General features: G+C 38.7%; 1 protein-coding gene across 10 annotated transcripts in view; it reads right to left on the bottom strand.

The window, feature by feature from the left end:
- ppip5k1a (diphosphoinositol pentakisphosphate kinase 1a) overlaps nucleotides 1-15,822 on the bottom strand; it is a 62,215-nt gene that overhangs the window by 13,646 nt on the left and 32,747 nt on the right. For 4 of the 10 annotated variants that reach the window (XM_007908457.2, XM_007908440.2, XM_007908448.2 and 1 more), the window contains 3 exons: nucleotides 12,598-12,691; nucleotides 8,473-8,601; nucleotides 2,828-2,890 (listed from right to left, as the gene is read on the bottom strand). In XM_007908457.2, the coding sequence (XP_007906648.1) occupies nucleotides 2,828-2,890; nucleotides 8,473-8,601; nucleotides 12,598-12,691 (286 nt within the window). Of the gene's footprint in view, nucleotides 1-2,827; nucleotides 2,891-8,472; nucleotides 8,602-12,597; nucleotides 12,692-14,782; nucleotides 14,936-15,822 lie in introns of all 10 variants that reach the window. The other 6 variants (XM_042342904.1, XM_007908434.2, XM_007908465.2 and 3 more) reach the window with 4 other exon arrangements.

Below are 15,822 nucleotides of genomic sequence, written 5' to 3' on the forward strand. Positions count from 1 at the left end.
GGACATACTGTGAATTTAGTGTATGTAGCCCAAATCCCAGGCAACTTGCACTGCAGATACTTCCAAAATATCTCAGTTAAATAACAAGGCACAAATATGAGCTCAATATTGTAGTTGAAGTTATAGTATAACCACTTGTCCAAAACATGAAGATTGGGCTACCCTGATTGATCAGTGAGTTCTGAGCCATACACACCAGACAGCTTTCGGGTTCAATTCCGATTAACACAGTCAATCTCAACCAGAACGGCACTGGGGAGTACTGGTATAACCGTTAGTTACACAAAGGGGTGGGAAGTTCCCCGTTCCTGATTGCTATCCAGTGATCCATTGCTGGAATGTGTGGAATACGTAAATGTATGCATGATTGCATTTGTGAGTGCAACTGTATCACACACACACACACAGGATGAAGTTTGTCTAAGGTGGAATAGGATGCTAAAATTTATTGTTTGGGTTTAAACAAAAATGACACCTTGAGATTATGCTACCTATGGTCCCATCACCACCACCACCTTCGACAGAGGAGGGGATGGGAGAGGAAGGAAGAAATATTTTTTCTTCTTTATAAATGTTTGGTCAGCTAGGTGTCTGACACATATGGAACTCCTTTGCTATGTTTAAGAGTATCCAAACCAAACAGAGTTCGATGCCTCCCACCTACACGTGGAAATTCTAGAAATATTTATTGGAATGGAATGAAAACTCTCTCCCTGGAGGGACCCGCCCTGTTTATCTAATTCCGGAGAGTATTAAAACCAAAATGAAAACAGTGACCCATGACCCATTTAGGATCACGCACATAAGCTGAATACCACCTTTTAGATTAAATATAGCTGTGCAATAAATATTTGAATCAATATTTCTGAACCAATTTCATTGAGAGATTAGTTCTGTTAAGTGTGTTCAAAGTGTTTGCGGTCTCTTTGGTTTAATAACTGAAAGAGAACGCAGGCAATGGCATGTTTGAGTGGATTACACTGTTTTACGTATCCACACGGAGGATCAGTGAAGAGGTTGGCTTTGCTTGAAATGAGTAAGAATAACTTATACACATTTGAAAAAGAATAGTTTCCCCTTCACTCACCAATCGACTCCCCTCCCCAAATGTGTTCAACATCTTTCTAGTTGTACTGGGCTCCATGAACACTCACGGCCAATGGAAATTGTTCATGTACGAGCCTAGACTTGACATTAGCAGAATATTTGACTTTGGGCACTCACAAACAAGCTGAATCACGCCTACACACAACTTTCACACTCGTCCTTCGAAGAGAAAGTCAACACACAGAGATCAGCAGCAGGAACGCTGGCTGATTTGTCACTCCCTAACCCAGGGGTACTGAGGTTAACTGTAGCCCTTAATGCTGAATTGTCTTGAGATCACCCAATTTGGACCAGAAAATAAAAAATATAAAACTAACTCATAAACACTTTCTTTAGTAAAATCCATTGTGTAAATCTGTTTTCAGTGAACAGATGCAGTGAAAGATGCACTGCCTGTATGCATTCCCGATGAATCAACTTATTGATGCAAAGGAAGGAGGTGACTAGAAATGCTGCCCACACCAAGGTCGCTCACCTCCCAAGAATGAGTAAAAATAAGCTAATTCTTGCTCAGTTTTCTGTTCTGTTGGGAGAGTCCTCTCCATAAATAAGGATGTCTCCATTTACTGTAATACAGTAAAACTCAAGGAAGTCATATCAGTCGGGACCATAACATTTAATGTGACTTGCTTGGAAGTCCGAGTTGCTGGCATATTATGTAAAACATAAAAAAATCTGATTTAATCAATAATCTACACTGCACGTGAATAATTTAATGCAGCTTGTAAGTGCGCATTTGGTAGTTTGTCACTGCAGCTAGTAACTGTGCATGGGAGATTCAATGCGTCTTGACCCATGCCACATGCGTATTTACCGACAAGCATTGGAATCGCATTGAATTACAGGAAATGAAGTTCTTCTGCGCATGCGGCGACAGATCAAGACTGTTTACCGCGATTCAATGCAGTTGGTAAGTGCGGGAGGAATGGAGGGTGAGTGAGTGCCGTTACGAGTTAGGAAGTGATTCATTTAAATAGTGAAAAGAAATCTAAGTGGTTTTGATAGGAAACTGAATGGAACTCGGCTGAAGGTATGACTTAGGCGTTTATACAATTTATAAAGATAAGATTTATGCAGGTTTTACTGTATGACATTCTGAAGAATCTTTCTGTGATGTATCTGATGACCTATTGCCTGGTCTGATGACTAATGATTTAAATTTTTTGCGATTCCTCCAGATTTTGCCACAGAATATCCATCATTTGTTAAGTTGCCAGTTGGTTCGACCTACGGGTACAGCCCAATAAGATCAAGCGGCTTATTGGATGGAAACATGAAATCACTGAGAGATAGACAGTTCTCTGAAGATTAAAGCAAGATAATAAAGTGAATCGGGAACTGCGAATGGTCGTCAGTCTGAATTTCAATCAGTGAAATGATTGGGCCGTGCAAACAGTCATTCTGTACTGATGGGAAGCTCTTAGAAAGGAAAACGTCATATTGAAGTGAAAAGGGTTAGAAAAGTGCCACCTTACAAAAGTATCATTGAATTCTATTCAAGTTTTTTTTTTGTTGCAGAAGAGCTGAAATACAACCTGCAATAATAACAAAGGTATCAGATCTGTAAAGGGGGGGGGGGGGGAAATCAAGAAAAGACAAAGATTGAAGTGGACATTTAAAAGATTTTTGAAAGGCGAGTGCATATTTAAAGATTAAGAAACATGCAAAAAAGATCAAAAAGTTAAGATTGTAAAGGATAATTGAAAAGAAGCAAACATACCATTAGTCGGATGCTTTGCAAACGAGACAGAAAATCTTTTAACGGCTGGCATAGATAACATTTCTGAGGAAACAAAAATGACTGAAGTTAAAACTAACATTGAAGTACTGCAATGCAAGTCTTTCAAACATAGAGCTGCCCATGTTACACAAATGGATTTTAAAATGTAAACCATTTCTTTCCTGTCAAGGCCTCTCACTTCAACGCAGTCCTCGCTCTGCTTCAGTTGTCATGCCAGGGCAGATGAGTGAGAAGATGTCTACAGTGATTGATGCTGTCCAGAGTTTGGCTGCCAGAGGACATATCCATCACGTATATAAAAAAAACAGACAACTCATCTTTCTACACATCCATCCACTCGCCCACCTTCCCATCCCACTGCAATTCAACTGCAACCCAGCATAATGCCATTTCTTTTGGACAACCAACATAGAAGAGATGAATGTTATCAGGCTGAAACAATTTAAACCTTGAATTGTATAACTTACTGCAGTTCGCAGTCAGGAGTAAATCCACATAAGATAGTTATGCCTTTATATTGCCCCTACAATACTGTGCCTACTTTTTGGCATGTTGCAGCCAATGTGGGTGCTATCAAAATACAGTGCACCAATAGGTGCCACATTAGAAGTTAGGAGTCTTGCAGTGACGACAAACTGTGTCATTAGATGTGACTGGACTGTTGTAGTTGACAGAAAAATAGGATTCCCAAAGGAGCAAGTGATTTAGGTGACACCATGCCATGGGTCACTGAAGTACCTTGTTCAAAGCAATTCTATCTCTGGCGTCCTTCAAATCCACAGTGGTGCTGCTATTATTTCAGAATTTCACCACTGGAGAGCTCAGCAATGTGAAGTCCATTCTCCAGATTCGTTGGGACACATTATGAATCAATCAGGGTGCGCACTGGTGATGATTCAACTACAGGTTGCCAAGCGGGCAGGAGGACAGGTTTCACTGATGTCTATAATAGTCACTAGCATGGTACAGCTTCCTGGGCTAGCCCAGCACAGGAACAATGTACAGAGAACCTTCTGTACTGAAACATCTACAATACTTGCAGTGAGACACATTAGAGCAAAATAAAAAAAAGAAACAGATTTTGAAGGGTACTACACTGTAACATGCATATTTGTCCTATAGGTGATGTAAACCTGGGCAAATTACCACAATCTAAAATCACCAATAAAAAAAAACATGTTGCACAATAATAAAGCCAAAACTAACAAGTGAGCATCTACCCCTATATTGCTCATCTATGAGCTAGCAGCTTTACACTATACTCCAAATGCTCTAGTCCTGGAAATGCACAAATCAGCATCTTAAAGGAATAACATGAGCTAGTACTGCATGTCCTGTATTGCACTGTTAAAGAATCACATCCAATGCACTAACCCATCTTTCCCAAAACAGACATGCTGGAAATCTACAGCAGCTCAATCAGCATCTTTTTATTTTCTATCTAAAGGTTGAGAAAATCTATACAAAGCAAAGCTATAATGTATACTCACAAAATTCTAGTCTAGCCCGGAAAATTCTGTGACCTTCAATCTGCCTCCAGTTCCCTATTCCACAACGAGACTGGATTATAGCCATTATTATAACATAGGTCACTCAGATGCACTTTCAAATTCAACTTGCATTCTTAGAGGGGATCTTAAACTGCAAAATCCTGTCAGGGATTAGTGTCATTTGGATGGTCAATCAAAATGTTTCAAATATATATCCATCTACATTAACATTTCTCTATTTATTGTGTCAGACGAATTGCTTTGAAGTGAGTCTATGCATTGCTGAAGCTTAAATCCATTTAAATTAATCCTCATTTCTCTGGGAACATAGGTCTCACCTCTCACTGCTGCAAATCCTTATAACATTGTTCGACATTTGGTGCGCAGCAATTTTTGAATTCATCAAAAAGCTTTACTTGAACTTGAAGAAAAGCAAATTTAAAACAGAAATAAACATTTTTTGCAAAAGTGGAACATTGAAACTAGAATTTAACCCAAGTGACTAGAAACAGTGTAAAACAGGCAATAGGTTCAGAGTTAGAGAGGTTCAAGGTGCAAGTAACACACCATTACTTGCACCTTGCTTGGCTGCTTATTATTTTTCAGTTCTCGCTGGGAGAACTTGCTCCAAGGCAACAAGTTTTCCCAGGTTATTCCCTGTTCGAATATTCAGGTATCTGGTTTGGTTTAGCTAACAGCACTCTCACATCTGGTTCAGATGGTTGTGGTTCAAGCCCATGTTGAGATTTGAGCTCACCATTTAGAGAGAGATTCCAGTACTAGGGAAGCATTGCAGTCTTGGAGGTGCTGTCCTTCTGATGAGACTTTTCTCCTGGTGTCCTGACCGACAATCCTTCAAGTAAATTGTTCATTTAATTCGTGGATGTTTGTGGAACCTTCCTGTGTGCAAACTGGCTGCAGCATTTGCCTATAAAAAGTTACTGAGCTTGACAGTAATTAATTTGATTTGATAAGGCACTATAAAAAACAAGTCCTATCTAACCCAGGCAAAGTCAGATAATGTTGCAGTTACTACTATATCGTGAGGTTCAGACATGGAACATGCAACCTATAATTTATTAAGGCCATGAGCATGTTTTAACCAACTGTGAAACAGAATACAAGCCACATCTTTTCAGATCCTAGTGTCAAACAACCATTCAACACTTTTCATATTAAACTTATCTTATCCTACTATTGCCAAAGGCTGGCAAAGTATTGGTTGATTCTTTCCCTCTCACACGGTTGCTTGGCTCAGACACATCAGCTGCAAGGATAGGTAAACAAGTCACACGTCACTGGCAGTCATGTCCAAAATGTCAGCTCATTCAAAACAGCAGGAGAAGGAAGGGAAAATGCAACATAAATAAATCCTTTTCTAAAAACACCTGAATTTTAAAAAATCAATCAATCAATCACACAAGAGATGTAGCTATGTTATCGACCCTGGTGCAGTCGTTTCAATCCTCAGTTATTACACCCGCCTTATGACAAGGGCTTATTAAAATCAGGTATCATTTACAAAATGTTGATTTCTTTATAAAACATAGTATTAGCGCACCAACATTTTCCAGGAAAAGCCAGGTACAATCTGACCACAACCAAAAATGCAGATCCCCATTTCACCTGTCCTACTGCTCTCAGTCTGACCAACATATACTCAAACCCTAAAATACAGCTTTCTGCTCAATTAACAAAAGCAACAGGAAAATGGTATGAAAATAGTTGTGCGCAAAATAAAACTATTACAATTTCACAAGAATATAACTGGAGTCATATATTAGGCAGAAATTAATACAGGTTCGGATACAGCACACACTTGTATACATGAAAACCCCAAAGTCATGTCCTTTGTCAGAATAATAGAATACATCCAGACATCCATACATCAGTATGCCAGACACAGCCATGGTGTTCTCTCCCACTGAAATTAATGTGAATAAACAGACTAAATATCTTCCTGCGACACACTTTCGGGTGTGCTTACATTGAAATTCAGGGGGAATTAAGGTGGCAAGAAAATTATGCTTTCCGTAGGGACAAATGCACCTCTATTGTATAGAACAAAGTGAGCCAACGTAAGGCATGTGAGTGATTAATACTGAACCAGTCAGTGTCATTATTTAGATACCTACACAACATATAATGCCAGATTGCTAATTTAACTCCATTGAATGTATTAAAACCACAGCAGAGTAAAGCCAATTGAACAGCAGCTTAGTCTGTCTGTGATCAAGATGGGAAAAATAGTCTTTCAAAGTTATAAAAAACAACCATTTTGCTTATTTTAAATTTAATTTTTAAAAGCTGCAACTATTTTGCTAAAGGTTGCAAATAATTATTGGAAAATAATTTATACCAGCAAACCCATGCTAAATACTCTGGGTGTAAGAATTTCAACACTGAAATTTGTCTTGAAACTATAAGACTCAAAGACTTAAAATGGAATTGGATAGGTATTTGAAGAGAAATAAAATAAAAAGGATATGGAGAAAAAGCTGGGATTTGTTATTGGATAATAGGCTTGAGCTAGAAGTATTCCCGCCATGCTGTTACTTATACAATTAACATTTATTGTTAAACGTTAAGGATTTTCCTCCTTGACAGCCAATTTTGAACATTATCTTGGAAAATAAAGGTCAATCTTTCTGGCCCTGTGCAGTTGGCAACAGAATTGATTTGCACTTCTCTGATAATGGCTATTTACTGCCAACACATATATATGGTTCATTTAGTGCATATATCTTTCAAACTAGAAAAGAGAACAGAAGTGGTAAAAAGCTAAACCTTCTGCTGCTAATCATATGGTTTTTCAAATAAACTGCACACAAATTATGCAACTCTCCCCACCTTTTCCCCTCGGATTCTGTGTGCAATATTACAGGGACCGACAGTTTGCAACATTTTAATAATTAATAAAATTGACTATCAAATATGTGCCTAATTTTTTTTAAAAAAACATCAAAAAATAATCAAATAAAATATTTTATATTTGAGCTAAATAAGAATAGGATGAAGATGAAAAAAATGTACTGGCATTTTGCTAGCCAGCAAGTGTTCATTTGTTTAAGCCACGCGCTTGTTGAGTTCACGTTGATTCTCCATAACAAGAAAAAGCAGCCATGATTCTGGGAGCTGGGAAAGGACTGCAGAAAACCAACTTCCAAATGAGTGAATTTAAGAAAATTCCATAATTCTGTGCAATCTTAATTAATTTTAAACCAGGAGTTTGAATTCTGATCACCATGGAATGGTCCTAGCCGGAAGGCATGTGGATTTGGAGGAGAGGAACTTGCTTGGTTATGATGAGGCATCCAATGGTTATCTATTTCCTAACACACACCATCCAGGCAGACATGACAACTGGCCATAGAGGGTTGGTTGGTGACCATAAAGCCACAACCCTAACATAATTTAGAAGAAGTAGATGCACATTCTAATGTGCAGTCTATTCAATCAAACATTACAATACAATGGCAGTGCTTCTGTCATAAAATCAGATGGTTTTGAATGACATTTTCACCATTCCATTTTATTTCAATAAACATTTTGCAATGGTTGCGGTTCTGGTATGAATAGCAATGAGTTACCCCTGAGCAATTAATCATTAAACAATTAACCTAATTATTATGCAACTGTGGTAGACACAAGGCACTGAATTTCTCCACACAAAATTCAGCATATTTTCCAGATAGAGAGCTCATACGACACCTTATCTTTGTTGTTCGTTTTTCATGAGACAATTTATTTCTGCGAGGTGCTCACTGACTTGCTCCACTATGATAAAATTAGTCTCAGATTTAGGATATCTTATACAAATTATAGCTAACAGGAATGCGATGAGGTATATCTGAAGGTCATAATACCTCAGGAGTTTGAATATTCATAAAGAGTCTTTGTAGGTTACTTCTAAGTATCTACTTTACAATGGGTGTTATGGGTAGTTATATAGGGTTTGATGATCTTTAAAAAAAATGGCAGTCAGGCACTTTTATGCTGCAACACTTTAATCTCCTCATAATAATACGTTTCTACTGAAAAATACCAATCTGATGGAAAGGCCAGAGGTGACCCAGGCTAATTGCTTGAAGTAATGAGGACTAGGCAACTAAAGAACAATTCCAAGGAACCTACCATCTTTCTGGGAAAAATAGCTGGAACCACTCAGCTTTTTGCGATGAGAACGGGCGTAGTCCTGCAGGTTAGGGGCACTTGATGACCCACCAAGTACTGTAGTACTGAACAAACCAGCACACTGGGAACCTGTGCATGAGAGGGTTAGGTATTAGGATTAAAAAAAGTGGCTTAGTAACAACTCCTCATGCTGCATGCATTTATAACTGCAATTATTATATGCATGGCACTTAGAGATATCGTGAAGGGGAAAACATCTGGAAATATTGCAGACTTAATGTCTGGATTCTGGGTTCCTACTAGGATTTTAAAGAATGTTCCAAGACTTACAGGAGTCTAAAACTGCAAGTCCCTTTGCCTAGGATCTAGCCCAATCAAAGCTTTTACATGTTTTGTACTGTGAAGTGAATTTCGTTACCATATGGATTAAGCTTGAGGATATATTAATATAGACTTTTCCACTATGGCGGCTCTCTCTTATCTGGATTCAGTCCTCTGCTTCCCCCTACCTGCTGCTCCAAATGTTTTCTCCTTTGAAAATGGAAATGTGATGCACTACAATGCCCGCAGATTACATTTAGTTTAACGGAAACCCTATCTGAAAAAGAAACAATTAATCCTCTAAAGACTAGTTATATTTAAAGCAGACAATATCACATTTCAATTGACACCCATATCATCAGAAATTCAAAGAAATAATGTTATAATAATAATCCCTCTGGCATTTGGTATTGCACGTTCCATGTCGGGAAGACAATGTTTCACATTGTACATTTGTAATTGTGCATTACAGCGCTCTTTACTGAAAATTCAAAGAAAACAATTCTGTGGGTTACTAAATATAAATCTTCTTGAGCCTCATGCTTAAAAAAACAACAAATTACATTTGTATAGCGCCTTTCAAGTCGGAAAGACGTTCCAAGGCGCTGCTTAGTATTCAAAGGGTTAATAACTTAAAAAGTAGTTCAACTTGTTTTTTATTAAGATGAAACTAATATCAAGCAAAAAAAAANCAACTCAACTCTGGCCAGTACTATCTTGACTTTTAGCCATATTCCTCAATTTAACTTGAGGAACAAAATTTGATCTAGCCAGATAGGAATAATGGATACGATAGCAATACATGTGCCACGAAAAACAATATGCCTTTGGGAGCTGCTTTAGGGTATGATGCAAGTAAAGGCATCATGTGTGAGTAACTAATAGCTACCTCATTAGAATTTTTCTTTCCTCTCCCCCTCCCCCAATCAGAGGTTTCCAAATCGCATTACAAACATGCTGCAGTAGTTTCAGTCTCAACAACAGTCAGAGGTACAACACTTGGATGAATGAGGAACATGACTAGTGGTGTAACCATCTGGGCTCCACTAACAGAACAAAAATGGGGGCAACATGGGAAACATGGACCAAGTTACTTCTTGAATAAAATATTCTCTTAAATAAAAAGCGTTGAGTTCAAGCACGAGTCAATATCAATAACATAAATTCATTCATCTCCTGAAAGTTTTACATTCTACTCTACTGTGTTCACATGAGGAATGAGATCATCGGTTAGTTCAAGACACTCTGAAGACTATTATTTTACTGTTCAATTTTTTTCCCCAAAGAAGCAGAACCAAGTATTTTCTACTTACTTCAAACAGCCCGTGTAAGCTAAAGAATATTTGGTTATGAGTAAAAGTTAGCCATGCTGTGTTAGTGTTTGATAAGCAGAAGCTTCCAGTGTAATTTCAGCCAAAATGGATTTAACAGGAATTCTCCTATGGGTTTACTTGAAACCTTTGCACAATCTAGCATTTCTACATTTAAGCAAAGCAAACACTGAACTGTTCCAATGACCTGAGATACCTAAAATTCAAGCAGTGGGGAAGAGCACTTATTCTGACTGTATTGGCGATTCTAGTTTCCATCTGTCAGACATGGTTTTCTCTCTCTCTTTCCACAAGTGAAAGAGTGCCAGAAAAACTATACAATACAGAGATCAGATAAAGCTGAAAAAAACGGATTTATGAGTAACTTAATTAAATGCGTTGTTTTAAAAAAAACTTATGAGCTCATCAAAAGAATATTGGGATCTAACACACATTGATTACCACAATTGGTGATTTATTTCACCAAATCTTTAGAGGGTAAATTACCATAATAAAGATTTGTTTTGATAAAAGGCACAATTTTTCAAGATAAATACTTTAGGTGCCAGTGTTCAGAAATGAAATGTTTAAAACCATCCTTGGTATGTTGGATGCACCCTGTAATGCTCTGGTTGGAAAGAACCAAGGTTTGGAAACCAGAATATGTGTTGGGGTATTGCTGGAGTCTAACCAGCTAAAACCGCACAGCTTGCCATTGAGAGCACCATCTGGCAAGCTTTCCTGCTGTTTGTCGGATTACCCTACCTGTTAGGGTTTTGGTTGCAGGGTTAATTGGAGCCGATTGTGAAGAGTCCCTGCCCCCAGTGACTGGGCTGCGCTTCCATGTCCTGCCGATCAGCCAGCCTGGCTGTGTTGTCATCAGCAGTGCCCTGGAGTACTGCGGATCTGCCTGGCTCAGGAACAAGACTATCGAGACCGCCACAGAAGGTTGGCTCGATTCTGACATTCTGTTGCCAAACATGTCACCTTGGAGCCAAATCAGTTCCAAGTGGTAACCGCTTACCTGCCCCCCACCCCAAAAAAGGAGGATAGTAACTAGTTGGTCGTAATGGAATGACATCTCAACAGGTTTTGAAGAGGTGGACAAAGAGATGGGGAGAGGAGGGGAAGGAAACACCCAATAAAATCTTGAAATAAGATTTTATTATTTCAATGAGAAAGACTGGCAAAATTTGAAGAAAATCACTTTGGATTTGACTGTGGAAAAAAGGTCCATGAACGATACACCAGACAATTTGAACAGACAGCTGCAAACGTCCAAAACAGAAATAGGCATTTTGCTTAGAATTTCATGCTCGTCTTGCATTCTCTGTCCATTTCCCCTGAAGGCTCCTCACTAAAGTAAAAAAAATGCCCAAAAGGTGATGCTCTTGAATTTAAACACGACCACATTTCATTACTTCTTGTCAATGAATGGCTGCAACATGCAATCAACTCAACACGAGGAGCCATAGATGATGACATTCAGAGGAGAAGCCATAAAAACAGGAGTATAATTTGGGAATCAAATGTCACTCTATTAAGATTTTAATAATATCCTGAATGCAAACCATTAACTATTAATAAGTCTCGGTAAGAAATTAAATTACAGTTTGGAAGTGCCAATTCCTCAATCCTCCAACATCAAAGCATTAGTCTGCGCAGGTATGAATCACGTTGCTCCTTCAGTGGCATCAGGAACATTGTGTACTGCATGTATCTCGGTTTATAATGCGTGTGTTGTAGGAGCAAAAAAAAACCCACTGCTGAATCACACCAAATCTGCAGTATATATGATCATTAAACGTGGTGCAATAATTTTTTCCAAGTAGTTTTATAATGGAATAAAGCCTCTTTGCAAATGGCTGCGTTTAGCAGTTCAGTTTTGAATAGTACGCTCGCTATCCAGTGTATTTCATGCAAAGAGAGTCGGAGGCAAAAGCAGTGATACTGCCCAACAAAATACTTTTCCTGTCTAATTGTCTACCTTTGCTTTCTGTGTCTGTCTCTTTCTTGGTGACGGGGATGAGCCAACAATGTAAACACATATGGTGGCTCTTAAGCAATCATAGCAGCTTAAAATAAAAGAATGGCACTACAGGAAAAGGAGATGGGCTTATGGAACAGTGTTGGTCAGTGTAGGGAGGCAACAATCCAAAAAGAAAATAGTGATTTAGTGGAAAAACAGCAGCCAGTGAAAGTTCTCAGAATTCGGCACATATTGTGGAAACAAACCAGGAGACAAAATAAGTAAAGAGTGACCCAAGCCTGATGCGAGTAATGAGTGATCCTGATACTTATTAGAACAAGAGAGCTGAATAGATGTGGCGCTATTGTATTGGGCCTCCTTTGTTGCAGCATTTAACCCTGGAAATGTTTATGCTTAAGGGAACATAAAAAGTTAGTGTTAAAGGTCAGAATTGTGCACGCACAGTGGAATCATTGGCTATTATTGGAAGGGGCTGTGATTCTTGTGGTAACTGAAGTCTCTTACCCAAACCACTTTGCTTCATCTCAGTGGATTGTCTGGAATATAGAGGCACCAGAAGACGACATCCACCAGGTTTGGTTGAACTTTCAGATAATAACTGCAACGACAAAATATTTTACTTGAATGAAGTCGGTCAGATCCAAGGCATCAGTAATAGTTCACAAAACCATTTACTCCACAGCCTTGCACACTCAAAAAAAAAAAAAAATTGCTGATACAACATCTCAGCCACCTTTCTCATCTCTGTTCACCTAGCGATAAGTAGGAACCCGGTTGTTAGTCAATTAGCGGACCACTTTCCAGGGAGTAATAATCCGTTCATAAAAATAAAATAATAACTTGGTCACTTAATCCACAACTGTTTTGGGATATTACTGTGTGCAATTGACTGCTGTGTTACGACAGTCAATTCACTTTACAGTATATTCTGTGAAGCACTTTGAGACGGCTCAAAGATGTAATAAGGCGTTATATCAAATGCAAGAATCATTATTATTATAATAAAATGTGTGACAGACTTTCACAGACAAAAAAAAGTGTTGGAACCCGAGTTTATCCTATTGACTCTACTGGAAAATAAACCAAACCTATTTGAAACCCAGAGTGCTAGATTACCAGTCTCCTATTGGTAAGAATAATGCCAGGCTGCTGTTTTTTCCTGCCATTTTGAATCTCAAATGTACGTGGATAAGGAATGCCTGGCATGTACAACACAGAGCAATGGCACTATGGACAGACAGCTCTCTATGGCTCTTCGTAACCCATAAAAATGAGGGACTGACAACACCATACTGGGAAAGAGGTAAATGGTCGTAGGGAAACGTAAAATAGAATAAATAGAATAAAATAGATCTTGCAAAGTTGATGGCAATTTACAAAAACATTTCCCCAAAAGTTTGAAAACTGATGAGTGGCAGACGGAGTGGGAAAAAGAAACTCAGTTTGGAAACTTGGGAGCAGGAAGAAAACTAACAGGAAGTGTACTATGATTTGGGTTAATTTTTCTAATTCTGCAATAAAAGAAAATCCTGCAAAGAAACAATAGAGAAGATAATCCTCGAATAATGGCATACAAGCTGACCAACGGACCCATGCAGGTTAATGCCGTTACTTTGACATAAGGGTTGAGGCAGGAATCAAACCAAGACACATGCGGTAATAAACAAAAAGGAATTTAGGGCAGGTTCAATATAGGGCAACTCCCTAAGGCACTTCTTAATTTCAGAAGATTATTCTCTACTTTATTAGTGTGACATAACCATTTACCACCCAAGCTCTCTTTGTGACTTCTGAATAACACTCGATTACTATTATAGAAGTGAGCAGTTTATGCCATCAACTCACCCTCAGGAATTGGATTAAACCTGCCCAAACTAATTTACGCAATGTTCTGGACTGCCAGGGGTTCCCAATCCTAATAACTAATAATACACCTAACATTAATACAGTAGCACCTAATAACTAACACTTGCTGACCCATCCTGACAACGTTTAGCAAAGTGTCAAGAGTGAAACAAACAAAAATGCTACTCCCTCTGAATTCTAATTAAGATGATATCGCAAATGTATCCAGGTATTACATGAAAGATGTCAAAGCAACAGGAAGTTTGCGTACACAAAATTCACCTCACCTCTAATCTCATTATGTAAAGCATTTTAAGAAGTTTATTTACTTGAAACTTGCAGTATATAAGCAAGTCATTTATCAACAGACGCAATAATCATGTGTTTGAATTACCTGAAGCAAGCATCTTCTTGCACTGAGAAATATGGTTCTGTGTGTCGGGCATAGTGTACGTCCAATCCAAGCTGAATTATCCAAGCAATGTGCAATGAACTAAATTCATTCCATAATTGCAGGATAATTAACAGTTCAGATAGGTGCAACAACCAGGGTTACATATCTGAAATCTACCACACTTCTAGGTAAATAACATGAGCAAGACACTCAAATGGTTATCTCCAAGATGCAAAAAAAACTCATGGATTTACAGTAACCCCTTGCTAAAATGCTCACACAAGAACCATTTTCTAGCAAGAAGTCGAATTGGATTGTGATGATGGGAAACTTTATTCAGGACGGGAGAGAGCAACGAGTCAACCAGGACCATTGTAACTTATGAGCTTTATAGTGAGGGGTCACTGTATCATGAAAAGGTGGATGGGAAGGGTAAATAAAATGCAAAACCTGCTGCCATGAAGGTATATTACTGGAAGGGACAGCCAAAGATTGCTGTGGTTCGCCTGATCTGCATCTACGGCGGGCCACGTGAGAGCCAGTCACCCAGTTCATCCACGTTTCACTAGACTCGGGATTTGACATACTCTTAGTGTCGACTCCCTGAAATAACATAAGGATAGAACATCAAATGTTTTGATTTAAAATAGTAACAGGACAGTGCCAATCTCAGAGGAATGGACTCCAACCCGATTAGAGGTTACAAATATAGTTTGGGCATAACTAGATAATATCGGAGTAAAATTTGCAGTATATCATAATGCATTCCTGGACAATTAGATAATATTCGCTCCTTGATATTCTCCACCTCACTACCAAAATTGGACTCCACATGCTGGATATCTGTGAGTACAGCACAACAAGAAATCAACTGAACTGACAGGTTACTATTCTGCTGGACTCAAAATCTACTTTAGGATGGCAGAAGGGATAAAGCCCTGGCACATCAACATTCAAGATTTCATCAAGAGGTCTGGAACTGGTGCAGAGAGCGGATCTGAATGAAACGAGGCGAGAGAGTGTGGTATTCAATGTCAAACCATGACATTTGCAGCATTTCATAATTCTCTTTTTGAGATCATTATCATGAATGTGTTCTGAGGTGCCACAAATTTCTAATGCCCAAGGAAACCTCAAGTCTGATTTGGGCAGACATTGATAATTTGGGGGGGTGGGGGGCACTAGGATCTTAACTAATTCGATAGACAATCGTAATGGTTAGGACAGTATGGTGGGGATTCTGAAAGGATAAGATAGTCCATTGGGCCTCCTCCATCTGAATCTCTCACATAATCTTATGAGGTGCATGCAAATGTTTTATTGTTTCCATTTGGTTCAGTGAGTGACACTGGCCTCTGGATTAGAGGATTTAAACCTCAGTCCAGTAATGTGGGAGTACTGCATTTGTTGGGAGGGCCAGTCTGCCTGTTCAGGTGGACAGTAAAGATTCCATAAGAAATACACAACATATTTTCTCCTTGCTGTTGGAT

This window comes from Callorhinchus milii, unplaced genomic scaffold (assembly GCF_018977255.1).
Source record: "Callorhinchus milii isolate IMCB2004 unplaced genomic scaffold, IMCB_Cmil_1.0 Scaffold22, whole genome shotgun sequence".
In the NCBI taxonomy this organism is placed as follows: Eukaryota; Metazoa; Chordata; class Chondrichthyes; order Chimaeriformes; family Callorhinchidae; genus Callorhinchus; species Callorhinchus milii.